At 33.7% G+C, this 22,168-nt stretch overlaps 1 protein-coding gene across 1 annotated transcript; it reads right to left on the reverse strand.

Annotated features, from left to right (window-relative positions):
• Positions 1–19,804: 19,804 nt before the first annotated feature.
• LOC120067447 lies at positions 19,805–20,200 on the reverse strand. Its single transcript, XM_039019008.1, has one exon. It carries the CDS (start codon positions 20,198–20,200, stop codon positions 19,805–19,807), a length of 396 nt encoding a protein of 131 aa, XP_038874936.1.
• Between the last annotated feature and the right edge of the window lie 1,968 nt (positions 20,201–22,168).

A 22,168-nucleotide genomic window follows, 5' to 3' on the forward strand; every position in this document is an offset into this window, starting at 1 on the left:
ACTTGGTTTTATATGTTTATTTAATGGTTTTACATGTATCGAACATCTTAGAGGTAGAACTGACTGTTACGGACTGTTCGGGGGTTAATTTGGAGTAATTATAAGCTAAAAAGAGTAATCAGGCTTCAAAGGAGCAAAAATGATCAAAATGCTCCTGGAAGCATAGCCCAGTAGCACCATGCTTAGTAACTTTTCCCGAGAGCCTATATTTGAAGAAACTGCATAGAGTGTTGTAGCGTTATCCTGTGGCGCCATAGCGCTCTAGACTTTGATGGACGGACATCGCGCGCACGCATGAAGTGCAGTGTTGCACTCCCAACCCCACCCCTTTGCACTTTGACAAAGGTCTATAGTGCACTGCCCAGTTTTTATAGAAAGAAAATATTCAAATTTAGGTAAAAGGGAGAGGAGAGTTCGGCCGATTACAGAGCTTTAAGCTCGGTTTTGGTTGTTCTTGGCCAAAACCCATGAGATTTCTTTATATTTTGAGATTACTTGTATATCTTGGCACCGGAATTCAGATTTGATGAATGGTTGAAGGCCCAAATGTCATTTTTCAGGTTCGTTGGGCATTTTCTATGGATTTTATGAGATTTTGATGTATGTTCTTGGGATTCTCTATTTCTTATTGATTTCTATTCCTTGTTTGAATATCTAGGATGAATATATTGGTAGATTAAATTGACGACTTAATCGCTAATACTTATATATTTGTTCGCGCAAGCTATGCCATGTATTAGGTGTCCGTAATTGCATCCAAAGCATGCCTAATTTGAGTAACAATAGGTTTTAGTTATAGCTATGGTTCGATTGCTAGGATTCTTGGATCACCGAGTAGTGAAATATAATGAAACCTAAGGAATGGAAATACGTTAGATTAGATTTGGCCAATTTAACTTAATGTCCAAATCAATCCAAGTGCTTAATGCAATTACCTAAGTAAATAGGCTTGTGTGACACTACTTAATTTATTTAGGAATCGATATCGCATTGGTTTTCTCTAGGGAGTTTGTCTGGATTTCTATACATTCGACTAGGCTTGAGAAGTAATAACCCGTGAACAATTGTATGATTAATCAATGAATTAGTCCATAGATAGCCCAACAATATCTTAATCGGCGAAGGTAATTTCATGTTCGCCCTCTCTCTTTCTCAATCTATTTTGCTTAATTTCATGTTCGCCCTCTCTCTTTCTCAATCTATTTTGCTTTCTACACTTTACTTTCCGACATTTAGTTTTTCTGTCAAACCAAACTAGTCCAAAACCCACTGTTTTTACTACTTTTCAAAGACCAATTTAGTTTAGAGAGATTCTATCTTAGACTCCCTGTGGTTCGACCTTGGACTTGCTACTTGTGCTATTCAGTAGTATAAATAGTTAGTTCGATGAATTATAAATATTATTTGATCGACAGAGACAGGTTTACGATACCCATTCTCTCGTCTTCCACCACCATAATTAAAGCTAAAAAATGTACGTTTGGGAGAGTTCTAACCTAAGCTCTAGCACCTTAGTGGCATATTACCCTGTGAAGTGTTGGAAAACTTAATGATATTAGCCAGCGTAAGAGAAAAATAAGTTGAAAGCTTAATAGAAGTTTTCTGGGCTATAGACACTAAGATAGGAAAAGAGTTATGCCCACACATGTACGATGATGAGAGGATTAGTTTCAAATTTCTCATTGACTGGATGTGTTTGAAATGTTATTTTCTTTCGTAAATGATTTTTATCTGAATCGTTGATATGCAACTAAGAATTCATTGGATTATTTAGTATAGCTTGCTCGAGGATGCGCAAACTTTAAATTTAGGGTAATTGACAGAACTTAAAATATGTTATTGTTAATAATTTAAGAAAATTAGGATAGTGATTAACGTCTTGGCGAACTTCTAAGATAGTTTAATATGTTTTGCTCCCTCTCTTTTTACCTTTCATATTGTAATAAAACCCACATGGAGAATTTTGGTCATGTCTACACAATGTTTGGTTAGTTTATGTTTTTGATGTTAGCATAAATTCTTAATATCTATATTGAATAAATAAATCGTAGGATCATTCATGTCAAATTGTCAAGAATAACATACTGGATTCCATTGCAAAATTGATGATAGCTTCAAGATGATGATGGATGACTATGGTCTTCCTCAACCAAAACTCCGAATGCTTTTAGTGAGACCTCTCTAGATGGGATTCAAGAAAGACTGAGAGCTTATTGTTTTGGTATGTTAGGGACCATAGCCGAAAGACTGAGAGCTTATTGTTTTGGTATGTTAGGGACCATAGCCCTAAGGTCTCTTTATATACTAGTTCAATTAGGGTTCCCATTAAACCCTAATTAATTAGGAATAGGCTTCTACCCATTAAGTCCATACTCAATTAGGAATCTAGGGTCTTAATTAATTAGATCACATAATAGGACCCAATCTAATAAAATAACCCAATGTGATAAATTATTAATCCACATACATAACCCATACTTAAATTAAACATATTATTATTTAAATATGTCTAAAAATCTCCCACTTGGGCTATGTCTGTATACCTGATATAATTAAATCACATAAACCTTAAGCGCGCATAAACAAGTTATTTCAATAATAGAATTTTCCTTTAGTTCAATCTGGTCCATCTCATGTATTAACACAGAATCAAGGCGGCTTTCGTCACTACCCTTGTAACTAAACATTCCTTGATCATCAATTCCAATACATTCAATAACATAGTTCAAGTATGGATGGATAACATGAAAACTACATGCAAAGTGATCTAGATCATGCCTGTTTCCAATTGGTCCAAATTCCTTAATGAGATCATTCTAAAAACTTTATGCTAAACTGCATGCATGATAAACGAGTTCAGATAATAAAACATAAACCATCAGCTTTATTCTATATGGAAAATAAACAAAATAAGGTCAAAGAACTTCCTCAATAACAAACTCCCACTAAACCATGGAATCAGAAAAGTGACTAACACCCATGTGAGTAACATGCTCATGAAAAACTTTAGTTGGTAAACCTTTAGTCAATGAATTTGCCACCATAGAGTTTGTTCCTATGCGTTCTATCGAAATTTGAGCATTCTGAACTCTTTCTTTAATAACCAGAAATTTCACGTCTACATGTTTTAACTTCGTATTGCTTTTGTTGTTGTTTGTCGACTTATTGTCACAAAATAATTTTAGTGGTCTTTCTATGTCAACCACTATCCGTAGTCCAGTAACAAAATTTCGCAACTATATTCCATGATTGGATGCCTCATAACATGCTATAAACTCCGCAGCCATGGTAGAAGAAGCCATAAGTGTTCGTTTAACACTTTTCCAAGATACAGCTCCTCCAACCAACATGAAGATATAGCCTGAAGTGGATCGCGAAGTGTCTTGACATCCAGCATAATCAGAATCAAAATACCCAATATCTCCAAAACTTCTGATCTCCGATAAGTGAGCATATAATCTTTTGTTCTCTGTAAATACCTCATAACCTGTTTGGCTGCTTTCCAATGATCCATCCCCGAGTTACTCAAATATCTGCCTAATACTCTAACTATGAACGCAATATCTAGACACGTACATACTTGAACATACATTAGACTTCCAATGGCTGATGCATAAGGAACCTTCTGCATCTCCTTAGTCTCGAGTGTGGTCTTGAGGCATTGACCCAAATGAAATTTATCACCTTTAGCGATCGGGGTATCTCCCGACGCATAATCTTTCATGCCAAATCTACTCAAGATCTTTTCAATGTAGTTCTTTTGTGACAATCTCAAAATACCTTGAAAATGATCTCGTAGTATTTCAATTCCTAATACAAAAGAAGCATCACAAAGATCCTTCATCTCAAAATTTCTTTTGAGAAATCTCTTAGTATCATGCAATAAACCTACATCATTACTAGCTATGAGTATGTCATCGACATAAAACACCGGAAAGATTGATTTACTCCCATTGAACTTGTGATATACACAATATTCCACTATGTTCACCTCAAAGCCAAATGAGGTTATCACTTCATGGAATTTGCGATACCATTGACGAGAGGCTTACTTGAAACTATAGATGGATTTCTTTAATTTGCACACCATATACTTTGAATTACCAAACACAAAGTTTTCTGGTTGCACCATATAAATCATCTCATCAATGTTCCCATTGAGAAATACAGTGTTTACATCCATCTGATGTAGCTCTAAATCAAATTGAGCTACCAGTGCCATGATTGCCCTAAAAGAGTCTTTCGATGAAACCGGAGAGAAAGTCTCTTTGTAATCAATGCCTTCCTTTTGAGTAAAACCTTTTGCAACAAGATGAGCCTTATATCTTTCGATATTGTCAATTGAATCCCTTTTGGTTTTAAATATCTATTTACAACCTATTGGCTTCACTCCTGATGGTAGTTCGATAAGCTCTCAAACGTCATTGTCTTTCATGGATTTTATTTCCTCTTCCATAGCACTTATCCACTTTTGAGAGTTAGAACTTTGTAAAGCTTGTTGGAAGTTAATTGGATCATCTTCCATTACGCCCACATCATTTTGATATTCTTGAAGAAATACAATATAATCATCTGGAATGTATTCTTCTCTCTCTAGTAGATCTTCTTAGTGACACTTCTTGAGGTTGTTGAGTTTGAACTTTAGGTTCAACAACGAGGACTTCAATGTTGTCTTGTTCTATAATTGGTTCAATAATGAAGTCCGAAATTGGAGCCTAACATCATTTATAATCACATGAGGAAAAGAAACCAATTCCTCTTCAAAGACAACTTTTCTTATGTTATCTTCCCCTCAAACTCAACATCCTCAAGGAATCTAGCATTTCCTGTCTCAAACAATGATCTAGAAGTGGGAACATAAAACTTGAAACCCCGAGAGCACTCAGAATACCCAACAAAATAGCAACTAATAGTTCTTGAGTCCAATTTTCTTTCATTAGGCCTATAAGGCCTAGTCTCAACTGGACAACTCCAGATATGAACATGTCTAATATTAGGCTTCTTTCCTGTCCACAGCTCATAAGCGGTTTTGGCTACTGCTTTACTAGGTACCCTATTAAAGATATATGATGTAGTCTTTAGTGCCTCACCTCAGAGGGATTCTAGTAGAGAAGAATGACTAATCATACTTCTTACCATATCCTTAAGTGTTCTATTTTGCCTTTCCACTACACCATTCATGCTTTGTTTGCCCGATATAGTGTATTGCGGGACAATTCCACATTCCTCTTGGTATTTGGCAAGGGGCCCTGGATGTTGTTTACCTGATCCATCATATCTACCATAATATTCATCACCACGATCAGATTTGACAACCTTGATTTTTTTTTCCAAGTTAAAGTTCGACTTCAACTTTAAAATATTTGAAAATGTCCAAGGATTGAGACTTCTCATGAATTAAATATAGGTACCCATATCTTGAATAGTCGTCTATGAACGTAATAAAATATTATTGTCCATTCTAAGAGGTCGTAGGGAATGGACCACAAATGTCTGTATGTATTAATTCTAAGACGTCTGAGCATCTGTTGGCACCTAATTTTTTTATGTCTGTCTGTTTTCCCTTAATACATTTCACACAAACGTTGAAGTTACTTAAATCAAGGGAATCAAGAATTCCATTTGACACAAGTCTCTGAATTCTCTGTTTAGAGATGTGACCTAAACGCTTGTGCCATAACATAGCAAAATTCTCATTTAATTTACACTTTGTACCACATGAATTAGATAACAAAATCTTGTTAAATGAAGCAAAAGAATCAAACATATATAGACTATCAATTAAAGAACCGGTACCAATAAACATAGAATCTTGAAAAAGACTAATTTTGTTATTTCCAAAAGAACAAGAAAAACCAAATTTGTCCAAACTGAAAATAAAAACTAAATTCCGTTTAAATGACAGTACAACAAAAGTCTCATTCAGATCCAAATAACATCCAGTTTTTAAAAGTAATCTAAAATTTCCAATAGCTTCAACTGGAACTGCTTTGCCATCGCCCACATAGATGAATCTTTCAGCATCACTTGGCGGTCGGCTCCATAGGCAACCCTGTATTGATATACTTATGTGAGTAGTAGCACCAGAATCTACCCACCAAGTATCTGTAGGTACAAAAGCTAAATTAACTTCAGAACAAACAAAAGTAAGAAGTTTACCCTTCTTTACACGCCACTTGGCGTACTTGGGACAATCTTTCTTAAAGTGATCTTTTCTTTTGCAAAAAAACAAGGGTTTTCAGTAGCTTGTTTCTTGTTTTTATTCTGCTGAGATGTCCCTTCTGCAGCATCCACAAATTTCCTTTTCTTCTTATCACGAAAGCCTGTTGCCTAATGAGCACTTTCTGTCTTTTCGCTCTTAATCCTATCTTCTTCTTGCAAACATTGTGAGATGAGCTCATTAATACTCCATTTATCCTTCTGAGTATTATAGCTTATCTTAAACTTAGTGAATTGTGCAGGAAGAGAGATAAGTACCAGATGCACGAGTAAATTTTTATTTATCTCGATATAAAGTATCTTTAATTTACTTGTGAGATTGGACATTTCCATAATGTACTCTCTTATATTTCCATTGTCCTTATACCTCGTAGAAGTTAAAGAAATCAAAAGACTACTTGCTTTCCCTTTCTCATTTTTAACAAAATATTTCTCAATTTGAGCAAGAAACTTATTGGCGTTTTCACTTTTTGTGATAGAGCCCCGAAAAGATTCCGAAATGGAGTGCCTAATGATCATCAGACACATGCGATTTGACCGTTCCCACTTCTCTATATTAGCCGTATTTGGCTGTTCCTCAGTAGAAGTAGGTTTATCAGTCCTTAATGCAAGATCCAAATCCATACACTCAAGAAGTATCTCTAGGCTTTCCTTCCAAATCTTGAAGTTCGATCCATTCAACTTAGGGATTGAACTCAGATTTCCAGATATTTGAGTAAGACCAACTGAAACAATAAACAACAAAACATATGCTCATAATTAAAATTTAACAAAATAATTTCACATATGTGGCGCGCCCCTTTAAAAAGATACCTAACACAACATTGATGTCCAGTCTTTGGGCAAAAACACCAACTGTAAATGGTATTCTCAACGTAGTAATCAAAGTACTAACAATTAATTCTGTAAAAAAAAACAGCCTTTCTTTGGACCGACTATTCATGAGCAATCCTTATAATTGTCACATACTCATTACCACATGCATACCCACAATTTGGCCAAATAATTATCTTCCTTTGGGCCGATAATTATCCACATAAATTCATGAATATGCACATCTTATAGTTTAGAATTAAATTAATCTAGATAACATAGGCTACTTTGGTACATATTATTTTGACCAATTCAATCGAAAATATAAGACACGATAATATAATAATATTATTGTATAAAAATAAAGGAGGAAGAACACCAAATAGCCTTTACCAATATTCACTTAATAATCGCATACACATAATACAATTAAGGTGATATAAATATGTGAATATCGCCAAATATCATAATCAAATTCAAGGGTCGGTTCAAGTCCAATTCTAAGATTACGAACTTGGAACTTTAATCTTTTTGAGCTTTTATTGATCATCTCTATTGTATTGACTGCTTGTATATGTATTTTATGCATCATTTTGCTTTCCGTGATTGTGTTGATTAGTTGCTTGATTTTAGTAACAAAAGAGTTGGCTTGTGTGTGTTGTTATGGTCTTTCTCTATTGCTTCATAATTTCCATGATAGACTTTGGGATAAAACAAATAAAATTGGTTAATTAAGTGTAGCTAGCTCATCTTTTTAGTTTTGTCTAAGTCTTTTTCTTAATGCTTTTAATGCTTTTATCAAATTAATATGGAACACAATTGTGTCCAATTGGTTGGTTATTAAGGGTTGACTATGATGCTTTCTTAGAGTCATTAGATTAAAATAGAATTAATGCTTTTTAACAACTTTTTTGAATAAGTAGACTAAGAAACTTGGGTAGTAATTGTCTTTAATTTGGTAAGTTTGAGATCAAAATTACACTTGGATGATGAGACCACATTGAATTAGAAGTCTTGGTAAGATTTTTTTTTTTTCCTTACATTTATTCGTTTATTACTTCTTGTCTTTAACCTAAAATGAAGAAAGTTAAGCAAACAAATTTTTATAAATAATAGAGACTAAACTAAAAAATGATCACAAAAAATAGCTAGGATGTGAAATATTATTAAACCTAAAATAGTCTTCAGACATGCATAAAATATACACTTGATCGAGAGATCAAAGGTTTTTGAATCCCTTACCCGATATATCATAAAACTTAAAAAACCTAAAATAATCATAGTAAAGTTAGATATAATAACTATATGTTAGTTCCTTATTTGATTTTATATCTTTACTTACAAAAAAATAGCTTAATAACACACAAATCTTTGATTTCATGTATCTTTAAATAATAAGATGTTCTCGCTAATCTTGACACAACTCAAATGATTTACGCATATACCATTGAGTTCAAGCAGCTAGGAGTTTTTTTCTTTAGGTAAGAGGTGAGGAGTTGAATAACCTAACATGATGAAAAATCAAACCATGACTACAACTTGAGTATGGAGAGAAATTATAATTGCAACTCGATCAAGGTAAAAATTAGATAGAGACAAACAAATACAAATCTTTAAAATCAATGAGATCTTTCCTACGGGTAGAAAATCTGCCGAAGCTTTTCAATGCCTTTGAATGAAAAAAAAAACGATAATGGTACTATCTATAGTGTACATTGTCGGTTCCCTATTCTAAAAAATATTCATTTGCAAAACCTTAGTACAAACTCCTCATACTACAATATTCACATTACGACATTGTCTATATGAACATCATAAAAAACAACATAAAAAGACACTAACAAAATTATAGCCTAGGAAAAACATGTACTATATGTGTCAATCCTTTCATGTTGTGTCATCTATTATTTCACCAACGAATATGTATACCATGATAGAAAGTTGTTTTCACCAACAAATATTTGCCAAAAATACAGTGCATCTATAGGTGCATAATTGTACAATATCAATGTTTTAGTCTTTTTCTTCCTTTCTTTGATAAGTTACTCATCGTTTTATGAAGATCTTGATGAAAACGTCAAAAGTTGACAAGATTTTTGTACTATATGTAGAACATACAATCTCTTAATGATGGTACAAAAATCTTCCTTTGAAAAAACCTCCTCACGTGAAGCGGTCATCACATTTTATTCTTCTTTCATCTAAATGACAGCGTCTTTCTTGGCTTGAGGCTTGAAACAAAAATCTATGTGAATTTAGGTATAAAGTTGATATAATATCATCCCATATGAATAATTAAAAGTAGTGTGTATACATGCAAATTTCTAATCCCCAATAGTCCACAAAAACAATAATAAGAGGTGTTTGGTTCATGAGTTTAAAATTAAGGAACTTGCTTGGAGTAAAATTCTTCGGATTAAGAAAGTAAATCGATAGGTTTGCAATAGGTTTTTTTTTAATGAATGTCACAGATTTGAGAAAAATATTCCTTCATCTCCTACCTCTTATTAGTGATCGTCAGCAACAATTACCAGTCAACTACCTATGATCGACGACAACCGACTGTCTTAACCACTTGTGATTGACAATTATGACCGATTGTGACCTACAATATGACCACTAGTGACTGACTTCCATGACAACCCGACAACTGCACAATCAACAAATAAAAAAAAAGGCAAAGAAAAGCTAAATTTATAACTGTGTTAGTAAATTAAATTTAACACTTTACTGCTTTGTTATCAAATGCTAAATTTGTTATTGAAAAAAAGAGATAAATTAGAAATTTAATGCAAAACTAATTTTGTTACAAATTTTTTTATAAAGCTAATTTTCAAAGCTTTGTTACTTTGTTATCGAAAACTAAAATTTGTTATAAAAATAACAAAATCTATGTCATTCCTATATTATTGAAATTAAAAGAACAAATGAATTAATTTAAGAACTACAAAAGACATAACTAACATAAGTTTCGTTTTAAAATGCATAGATTAAATATTTCATTTAAAATTAAAATAAAAATTTATCCATGGTACAATAGATAATAACACATAAGTAACATGTACTCCAACACAGGTTTTAGGCATTTTTTTTTATTCTAGGCTTCAGAGCCCCCTCAATCAAGCTTTCAAGCATTTGATTCTGATCCTGCCTATCAAATGCCTGCTTAGGTAAGTACTTAGCTTTGACATACTTTCTCTTTTAATGTCGAAGATTCGATCCATGTCCCATAATTGTGATTTTCTTTAAAAAAAAAAAAGTTTATGTCAAAAGGAAATAAATTGCTCATATTAAGTTAATTTTTAGACTAAAATATGACATGTGAGTGGAGTCGAGAGGAAGAATGAAAAGAGAAAAAGACAAAAGCATTGATTAAATTTAGGGTTGAATGGATTTATTAGAGAAAAAATTTTTTTAAAAAATCATTTTTATTTAATATATTTTGATAAAAAAAAGTTTAAAATACATTTGGAAAGTGTTGCAAAATCTATTTTGAGTGGTTTTTAATTTTGTTTTAAATGATTTCTTTTCAAAATTAAACCATTGAAAAGTTAAATCAAACACATCATTAATTATTTAAAACATGATGATGTTTATAATGAATGAGAGTGAAATGAAAAGCAAATTAAAGGAAAAGAAAGTGTCCCTCCTTTAGGAATAGGGAAAAAGAAAAACAAAAAAAAAAAAAGCAAAAGAAAATATATAAAATCTTGAATTTAAGGCCTAAAAGTGAGGAATTTTTATATTATTAACTTTAAAGCATCATTTGATTTAATTAAACACTCTAACTTGGTGGGTTTTCAAATCTTGGATTGATTCAAAGAGCTTTTTTTTTAGAGGAAAGAATCAGAAATGATATGGCAGAGTACATAACATATATGGTTGGATGAAATATAATCCACACAATTGGACAAAGAAAACATGTTTTTTCAAAAACAACAAAATCTCTGAAATAATGTACATTATTACTTAGTGTAATCATTAATGGATCTGCAACTTCATTTTTAACCATTCAATTATGGAAATTTTTTTGGCTTAATTATCAAGCAACCCCAACATCACCTTTTGGTTTTCATTTGACCCAGCTGTCTCTCAGTCCTTTCCTTTGGACCAATTATGTTCCATCCCCCATTTTAGTTTTAACATATTTCCATATACCAAAACAATTTTGAAATTGTTTGTAACACATTTAATATGTGATCTGAAACAAAATGTTGCAATTCAAAATGGATTTATAAAATATGTAAGTCCAAGTCTTAAATTTTAAAATCAATGAGTTAGTGTGAAAAATTGTCCAAAAATTCTCTTTTTTGTAAAATGGGTCTAAACTTTGTGTTGATGCCAAAAATCAAATAGGAGAAATGTACTTTATTTTCGTGTGATACCAACAAATAATTTATTTGAATAGGGGAAAATGTAGCCTACAAAAAAAAAAAAAAAAAACCATATACACCGGTGTGGTACTTGTCGCACACACTTCGATGCTAAAGTCAAAAAATGAAAGAATGTGTAAGTTAGGGAGTTTGAGGTAGAATTTAAGTTACTTCGTATGAAACTATAATCGGTATATCTGTAGAGGAGATTGCCTAGGTTTTCTTCTGATATCTTTCGGAATCAAGTTATCTTATAATCTAATAAGACAATCTACGAGTTCATTAGACTAGGGGTGTGCTAAACACGACCCCAATGATAATGTGACTCCTCGGTCTAGGGCTGAGGCCGAGGAGATGGTCAGCCTCAAAGGCTGACAATGAGTTGAGGGGTGAGCTAGCTCAAAGGCCTAATGCATGCCCCATGTGCTAATTGGGCTCCTCGGCCTAGGAAGCCGAGGGAGAGTTGGGCTCAGGTCCAACTCCCCTTCTTTGGCCCATCATAATCTTATCTTGGTTCTACGCCGATTTCCTCTTTTTCTTTATTTATTGGATTTATTTTTTTGGTCCACAACACAGATTTTTCTTTTCTGAATATAAGCTTCTAAAAACATTAGAAAGACCATTATTTTCGAGACACAATTGGCTTAAGTATTTAAATGCATTGAATTTATTTGTTGGAGCTTCGAACAACCAAGTACGGGGGCAACGCCTCCGAAACCTATTCATAATTTGTATTTAGCATATTTATTAATTTGTAGTTATTTATGATTATGACCCTAAGGTTTAGAATAGTGTGCTATATAAACTTTCTAACCATAGAGGCATCGTTTGTATATTCAAGAAACATTCTCTCTAATAATATGGTCCTCCCTCTGTCTCATGGAAGAAGCTAACACCGCTAGTGAATCGTATATATCTGTGTGCTGATTCTTTTACGTTTTTTTTTATTCTTTAATTGTCAATTACGTAACAGTAAGGTTATGAAATTGTATTATATATATACTTCTTTAGAAACAAGATCAAAATTTATCAAAAGTTTTTAGGGATTTGAATTTTTTTTAGCTTTATGCTTGATTATGATTGGTGATTTTTGAAACTTGTACTTCTTTTTTAAATTTTTTTAATCACGGTTTCATCTTCTTTTTTTTTTTTTTAATTTCTTTACCCACTTTAGTATTTAGTCAAATTTTAAAAACAAAAAATAATATTTGAAAAATAATATTTTTTGTTTTCAAAATTTATCATCAACGAGATTACTCGAAACCCATGAGAATTGGCAATTGCATGAAGCCAAGTAGGGAATTCAAGCCATTTTTTAAAATGATTTTACGTTGACAATAATTTCTTTTAGTACAACAACATGTGAATGGGGGATAAACAATCTCCAACCTCTTAAGAGAGAGTGCATGTCAATTACCATATCACCTCTTGGTTGTTAAGATATCTATATGTCAATTGAGTTATCTCGCTTTGGCAGCTACATAATTAATTTTAAACATATATCATCATTCTCATCTTGACCCCACTGTAACAAAAAAAAAGTATATTACAGGTTCAAATGCTTAAACTTTAAGATTTGTTTCTTTAGTCCCCATTTGGTAACCATTTTCTTTTTTGTTTTTTATTTTTGAAAATTAAGCATATTTTCACTCCATTTCTTGCAATAATTTGCATCTTTCTTATGTACAATGGTTGAATTCTTAGCCAAATTTCATAAACAAAAAAAAGGAGGGAATATCACCTTTAGAGAGCATTAAATATAAAGCTCGAGTTGTTGCTAGAGGGTTCATACAGAAAGAAGAAGTTGATTATAATGAGATACTCACCAATAGTTAGACATACTTCAATCAAGGTGTTACTAGCTATAGCAACAGATCAGAATTTGGAACTTGAGCAACTAGATGTGAAGACTGCTTTCTTACATGGAGATATGGAAGAAGAGATTTATATGACCCAACCAAATGGGCTGCAGTGTCTAGGTAAAGAAGATTATATTTGCAAGTTGAAGAAGTCTTTGTATGGTTTAAAACAGTCTCCAAGGTGGTGGTACAAACGATTTGACAATTATACGGTTGGACTTGACTATAATAGGAGTCCATATAATTATTGTGTATTTGACAACAAAGTTGATGATTGTTCGACGATTTATTTAATTTTCTATGTAGATAATATGTTTATAGCTACAAAGTCCAAGTATGGAATTCAGAAGTTGAAGAACCTTCTCAGTGCTGAGTTTGAGAAGAAGGGTTTGGGTACTGCTAAAAAAATTTTGGGTATGGAGATCTATAAGGACAAGAAAAAGAAATAGGCAGAGAAAAAAAATAAGCTCTTTCTGTCACAGAAAAGCTATATTAAAAAAATATTGCATATTTGGTATGTCATCAACTAAGCCTATATATACTCCTAGTGCTGCAAATGCTCATTTGTCATCTGTGCTTTCACCACGCTCTGAAGCTAAGAAAGAGTATATGTCTCGAGTTTCATATCCTAGTGTAGTGGAAAGTCTGATGTATACTATGGTTTGTACTAGACCTAATCTTGCTCATGTTGTTAGTGTTGTTAATAGGTTCATGAGTTAACCTGGGAAGGAGCATTGGCAAATTGTTAAAAGGATTTTCCATTACCTTAAAGGTACATCTGATGTTGGTTTCGTTTATAGGAATGACATAAAGTATTTGATGACTAGTTATTCTTATTCTGGCTATGCTAAAGATGTTGACAGTAGGAGGTCTATGACTGGCTATGTATTCACTCTAAGTGGTTCTGTTGTTAGTTGGAAGGAAACCTTATAGTTTATAGTTACTTTGTCTACTATTGAAGTAGAGTACATGGCCTTGACAGAAGCTGCTAAAAAGAGAATATGGCTAAAAGGGCTAGTTGGTGATCTTGGTTTGCATCATGACCAAGCTATTGTATATTGTGATAGTTTGAGTGCAATATGTCTAGCCAAGGATCATGTTCATCATGAAAGAATTAAGCATGTTGATGTAAGATATCACTTCTTAAGAAGTGACCAAAGAGTTAAAGTGATAAACCTAAGTGAGCATGCAACTGTTCTTTGTTATGGATTTTAAATGTCTAACTAATTTTATAATAGCTTACAAAATTTAGACATGCTTAACATCCACTACAAACAACGAAGTTATCTAATATAACTATTATATTAAACAAATCCTAACATGCATACTATATATCATAACAATTATAACATACTGTCAATGCATGTATCATGCTTCCTACGGTGGGGTTTTAAATCTACATGGCATACTCTATACATATACATGAATTTATTTAATTATCACATACATCTCATGCAAAAACAATTAAATACTAACTGTTATGGTTTTCGTTTTGGCATAACAAGCAAACAGATAGCTAACTATTACAAACAGCTTCATAATCATCTTTGAACCGCTCAAACTGCTCCAAACCGAACCCAAAATAACTTGAACCGGGCTGGACGAGTCTAAACCGAACCAACAAAGCCTGAACCAGACCAACCACAACCATTTGAGGCTGAACTGGATTGAACCTTGAGTAAACCGGTCGAACCAGTTGCTCTCGATCCAACCTCAATATGCTACTAAGCTCGATCATGTAGCTCCTGGAGGTAATCGTCTAGCGTTGTCGCCTTCGGTTGAGAGGAAGTACATGATCGCATAGTGTTTGCTGGAAGCTAGACGATCGTTTAGCTCTATCGCATAGGACTAGACGATCGTTTAGTTCCATCGTAGTGTAATCGTTTAGCTCCATTGCATAGTACTAAACGATCGCATAACACCATCGCCCAGTGCGTTTAAGTCATCGTTTAGTATCCGCCGCAGCTAAACGATCGCATAGCTCCATCATATAGAACATCATTACATCGTATAACATTTATCTACACGATTACTTAGCTCCGCAACCAAACGAATGCTCAGTGCTATCGATAGTATTTCATCGCATCGTTTAGCGTGCTTTGTTGCTAAACGATCGTATAGCGCCATCGTTTACCAAAATCAACGAATCGTCTAGTTCCCACGACTCAAACTAAACGATTGCATAATGCTATCGTATAGTAAATGAACGCATCACTTAGCTTCCGCAGGTACACGATTGTTTAGCTTTCAACATCACAATGACCAGCGCATATTACTAAACGATCATATAGCTTTTCTTCTCATCGTATAGCATTTGGAGATAAACGATCGTTTAGCAACAAGACCTTAGCAACAGATTGAAGCAGAAGCTGAAAACTCTAGAACAGCAGCTCGACCTCCTTCGCTTGTTTCTTCAATTACATCTTAATTTCAACTCTAATGACTCCAAATAAATTATAGACTCTTGCTAACACATAAATGCTCATTAAACAAGAGTCAATTACAAATTTAATTGAGAAATTAAAGAGAATTAAAATGCCAAAACAAAGAAAACCATAGCAGTGCATCAGTTTCATATATCTCATAAAAAAACACCCATCTTATCAAAATTAGACCGAATTGAAAGCTTAAAAGATGCTCTGATACCAATTTTTAGAGTTAAACAACACACAGCGGAAGAATCAAGGATCTATAAGCATTCTAATTCACTAATTTTGACAAAAACTAAAGCATGTTGTTCATAAAAATGGGCTTTCAGAACATACCTTCGAAGAACTCTTCAAGAAAATCATTTGTTCAGCTGCTGTCTTCACTTGATATCAATATGAACCATCTCAAAGCCTTCCCTACTATATTCTTGGAGCTTTAGGCAGAGTTGTAGGACTCAAGAACAATTTGTAGAAGTGGAGAAACAAGGGAAGCTCACAGCAGCAAGTTGAAGAAGACGGTTTATTCTTCACCATGATTTTTCTCTCAAAATTCTATATTCATCTTCTTCTCCAACAACTCCAATATTCTTTATAAATCAAGATGAAAATGCAAAGAGATGGAGTGCATGGCTTGCAGCTCATGCTTGGAGAATCAAGGTAGAGAAGATCATGGTTTGTGTGTGAGCATAAAGATGATGATAATGGAAAAAACTCTTTTCCCATTATGTACAAACCATGCAAAACGAATTTCATTTTTCTTTTTAAAACACCAAATGACCTTTCAAATCATTTTAATTTAAAAATGGATTTTCTTAAATTAATTTTCATAAATTAATTTTAAAAAAATTAATTAATTTAATATCAAATATTATTAATTTTTGCACAATAATCATCTTTATATATTTATTTATTCTTTTGTTCCTTTTAATTTGAACGTTTCAAATTAATTTCTCAAGCTATCCTAAACCGTACCCATTTACGAGCTAGTAGGAGCACCTCGCGGACCTACAGATCATGGGCTCTAACGATCAGAGATTAATCGGCTAAACTCATTAGACCGATCCAACCCCCATTCGTTAACTAATGGGTGATTCCACTAAAGCCCATAGTTGAACTCCACTCCCTATAGATATATTATGTCCACTCGATATAACCATGATTAGTAATTAACACTTCACAGGTTGCTCGTAATAACGGTTGGGTTGAATCTCTGTTTTACCCCCGAAATTACCTCTTGTTCCTTAAGTTCCACTAATCCCCTAATGAACAATTGATTTGTGATCCAATCAACAAACTGAATCCCTCTCAGGCCAATGAGAGGGTGAGGCCTCTTGTTCAAGACCCAGAATCAGCACTTGAAGGGAACAACCTCTCTACGAACCCTAATCGGTTAGGAGTGAATTCCTTCTTGCACCCTATATTCCCAGCTATTCATTTGGTCTTATCCCCAAAATGGTAAGCTTATTGAGAAGAGGCAATTGGTCTACTATCACCGTTTGCAGATCAAAAGATAATCTCGAACAAAAAGGAGATCATAGTTAGCTTAGGATTAAGGTTAAGTTACCTAGGTCATCGCTTTGAAATCGTCAATCTTAAACAGTAAACAGCGTTATAAAGTAAGAGTGACAGGTTTCGTGGTCCCATCTTGCACAAAACTCATTTGCACAGGACACCCCACTCCTCATGTCTCAACATGCACGAATTAGGATCACTTCATATGTAGGACTTTACAACATTTTGTAACAACTACAGAGTAAGCCGGATCCAATAGTGATACCAGAATAAGGTACCCAACCTTATTCATATACTATAGATCATTTTGACTATTTACTTGAACCTGATCCACTTGTATGTCTCCACATAAAGTTCAAGTATTCATATAATAGTCAAGGGACTTAGGTTTATTGGATTTCTAAAAAACAATATATTCAACAACAACTTTATCGAATACTCAGAATAAGTTCTAATGTTTACAAACCACGAGTTTTAGGACATAAAATCAAACATTTAGCATATTTAATTATTTATGGTTATTTACGATTATGACTCTAGGGTTTAGAGAAGTACACTATATAAACTCTTTAACCCTAGTGGTGTCATTTTGTATTAAAAAAACATTCTCTTTAATAACATTTTTGTAACGACCTAATTTTTCAACATTTACTAAAAGGACATTACTACATGCATGAATAGACCTTGGATAAAAATTTTAACTCTTTTCTCAAATGAAAATAAAAGGATCTCATATGTCAAAGAAAATAATAAAATTACATTACAACAACTTGAAACATTTGTCGGGGTTCCCCTAAAATAACATAAGATAATACTAGAAAACATTTAAGAATTTAAAAGTTTAACGCAAAAAGTTCTAGAATTTTAAATACAAAGACTCATTTCAAACATGAAAACATAAAAACATGAGTGGAAGCTTCTGTATAGTCCCAATGGCACGATTATGGATTCTTCTTGCCATTTGCCAGTATGTCCTTGCGCTTACCTGAAAAATATATCATAAGAAAGAGTGAGTATGAAAATACTTAGTAAGTAACCCCACTACCGGGGTCAAGCTGCATTTATGTTCAATAAATTCAACTATTAGTGGGACGTGCATACATTAGCTAATCATAGATGGCCATCTAGTGAGGGATTTGACTCATCCTAACATGCATCTGGTGGCTCGAAGTTCACAAACATAATAAGGCACCCGTCAGCACCCAGTAACATAGAAGGAAAGTTGTCGACTTCCAATAACATAATAATGTTAGAAGAGAAAATCGACACTCTTATCTATACATATGTCATGCTTTCAGTAAATTTCGCAATATAAATCATAGTATATGTCTCATGGTCCTATACATAATCCTATCAGTACATACTTAAATCCTAGTCATATCAATAACATACTTTAATCAACATACTCAAAAACATCTCTAGTCACATCTTGCTTCTCAATATCATCCATTCAAATCTACTAAATCATAAAGTCTAAGTCACCTGACTCAAAGGCGGTTTCAATAGTAAGATTACTTACCTCAAATTTAAGCCCAAGTAACTAGCAAATCAAACTCCTCTTTATCTTTGACTAAAATTCTTGAATTCTCTCTTAAACACAAATTGAAATTAACTTGGATACTTTGGGCTTTAATCAACAAAAAAATTATCCTAACATTCTATAAATCTTACCCAATTAGTGGCTTGCTCCAAAATTACTTTAAAGCTTAGCACGGGGATACCAATCTACATATAACCCACAATTAAGAATTTAAAACCAAAATTTCTAGCATTTCAAACCATTCCCAAAAAGACTCTAAATACTTAATACTCACCAAAACCAATCATCTATGATGCTAGATAGCGGCTCTAAGCCCATCGAGAATTCAAATCCAACCTTCAAAACCACATTTAAATCAACAATTAAGCCATACTTAGTTGGTCAATCAAATTCTTCAAGCAAAACTCTCCAAAATAGAAAGATCGTACGGAAAATCCAGAACTCCGATGAGATTCAATGGCCACGAGACCCAGCGATGTGAAGCACGGCGATCAGACAAAATCCCTAGGGAGAAAAACCATGAGAGTTCTAGAGAGAGAAAGAGATATCTAGAGAGTGACTGACGATCAAAAACTACGATGGACGAGCGTGACACGAACGAGGGCTGACGTGGCGGATGGTCAAACTATAGTGGAAAAAAATGGCGACATTGGCATGGGTGAAGCTGTCGGTGAAACTATGAAGATAAGAGTGGGGGAGAGGGAAATTTTGTGAGAATAGGAAGAGAAGATCCAGGGAAGAAGATGACTTACTCCAAGATAATTAACTTTAGAAAATTTAAAAATATATCATAATAACCTACTTATTCCAAAAATTTAAAAAACAATCCACTTATTCCTAGATAATTAACTTTAGAAAATTACCTTAAGAATTGGGGATGTCACAATCTTCCCCCTTTAAGAACATTCATCCCCAAAAATTATAATCCTGAAAGAGCTCTGGTTACTTTTTTTTTTTTTTTTTTTCTCAAATCATCCTCTCATTCCCATGCAGCCTCTTGAAAGTAAGGATTCTACTATAGAACTTTTACTAGTGTTATATCTCGAGTTCCCAAATTTTTCACTTCACTTTCAAGAATCTACTAGGCTTCTCCTTATAACTCAAACTTTCGTTCAATTGTAAAGGTTCATAGTCTATTACATGAGACGGATCTGCTACATACTTCCTTAATATGGTGACATGAAAAGCACCATGAACTGTAGAAAGAGATGGTGCCAATGCTAACCGATAAGGTATAGGGTCGATCCGTTCTAAGATCTCAAATGGCCCAATGAAACGATGACTTAATTTCCCCTTCCTTCCAAACCTTAGGAAACCTTGTATAGGAGCTACTTTCAAGAATACTTTATCACTCACTTCAAATTCTAGGTCTTTACGCCTAACATCGGTATAACTTTTCTGTCTACTCTGTGTTGTTTGAATTCGTGTCTTAATCCTCTGAATAGCCTCTAACATTAATGGTTTCCACTAACTCAAGTCCCACGACATGAACATTCATGGAGAAACGTGAGTAGAATCATTGACATATCAGATACATCTCCTCCTCCCACTGAGTATTTTATAACCTAGGGTTTAGTTTACTTAGAAAAAACACAGGTAAGAATTTTAACTAAGTGACTATTTAGGTTTGCCCAAGAGTAACTTTTACATTGGATAGTTAAAACAACTTTTGATCATCAACTATTAAACTCTTTAACAGAGACTTTGACCAACTATCGCATGCTTGCAAAAAATCTATCTAATTCACCTTTCCAGGTAGGTTCCCATGTAGGGGTGTTCTGTTTCCGTCAGCTTAAGTACCCTAGCCTAGACAGAACCCACCTTAGACAAAAGGTCCCTTATAGATAGATTTAATACAATTTTAATCTTTTATGCCAATCAATTTAATCCTATTAAATCGATTTAAAAAAGATTAAAACTAGATTACTAATCTCATTAGAACCTTTGAACTTAGGTCTATCTCAATCCAATTTCAAAACCCTTTTAAAACATGAGTTCACCCTAAGTATGCATGCAACTCTTTCTTATTGATTTTAGTTCTAATTTCCTTTTTAACACTTATAATGGAAATAACCAAAACCAAAATGCAAAGCTAACACATACGAGGCATTCATAACGCTTATAAATAGCATAAGTGTCATGCTCAATGCGTTTTTCATTCATTGCTACCTTTTTATATAACTCTTATACAAACAAGCAACGAATCAAGCAAAACATGCTTCCATACACTCTTATACTATAACGCTTATAATATAAAGATGATGCATGATAATGCTCACTGCATGCATAAATATAACTCTTATATTTTCATGATGCATGCGCATGCTTTCAAGTAATTTCTTCATGCAATATTATAATACTTATAATACATGATGCATGAATAATTGCATAACCTAAGGTGGGTTTCAAAACTATATGTCAAACATTTTTCCATATAAACACCATATATCACATGTATAATAAAAAAATATTGACGAACCCGGAAAAATTGCCTTAAATCCTAAAAAAAAAAAAAAAACTAAAGCTAACTATTACAAATCCAAGGAGTCTCTGGTTCAAACAGGAGAACCAAGTCTTAAACTGTTCAAGCGAAGCAACGTGTCTCTACTGATTGTGTACCATACTCCCCACGGCCGTCTACAAGAAAAAAAAAACACTTTGCTCTATCGTTTACCTACACTTATGATAACTAGCAGAAATGCCAGTTATTATAAGCCTTTTATTTAGAATTATGAGGGCTTCAAGTAGAAAATACGGTGATAATACTTAGAATTTATGAAAATTTGAGTTTTGCGTCGATTAGCACCTAACTCCTCACTGACCCCAATATTATGCATTACTTCGTGCCTAAGTGTCTATGTTTTGTAGCTATCACAGGAATCAAACGCATGCGCTGGAAATAAGCAATCGTAATCAAACACATGCGCTGAAGCCAGGCGACCGCAAAGACAAACGCATGCGCTAAAAGCTGAGCTATCGCATAGACGAACACATGTGGTGATCACATGCGTCCATCACATAGAAGTTTTGGTGATCGAATGCGTCCATCACATGGAAGTTGTGGTGATCAAGCAAATGCGGTAATCACTTAGAGATTGCGGCCACAGAGTAATAACCTTAAATAGAAGGGTGATCGCAAGATGGGTAGATTGCGTTGATATTTCAGTTGAATCAAGCTCGGACGCATACTTTGGGAGTATCAACAAGATAAGATGATGTGACATTTCCCATACCGCGACAAAGGTAGCAATGAGACATAACGCAGTCATGATAGCTGTCGGTGTTTAAAACTCTATAAATAGCCCATTGGACCTTCATTTCAAGACATCCAAACTTCTGCCTCAAGGCAGAGGTTTTCGATCACAGATGAGAGCATGAGCAAGATTTTCAGTGAGAACTCTTCATCTCTAAAAACCAGACTGA

The sequence above is a fragment of the Benincasa hispida genome, chromosome 12 (assembly GCF_009727055.1).
Source record: "Benincasa hispida cultivar B227 chromosome 12, ASM972705v1, whole genome shotgun sequence".
NCBI classification, from domain to species: domain Eukaryota; kingdom Viridiplantae; phylum Streptophyta; class Magnoliopsida; order Cucurbitales; family Cucurbitaceae; genus Benincasa; species Benincasa hispida.

Excerpts from the sequence above, each read along its gene's own strand:
- LOC120067447 (XM_039019008.1), bottom strand. The coding sequence starts at position 20,200 with ATGTTAGAGGCTATTCAGAGGATTAAGACACGAATTCAAACAACACAG.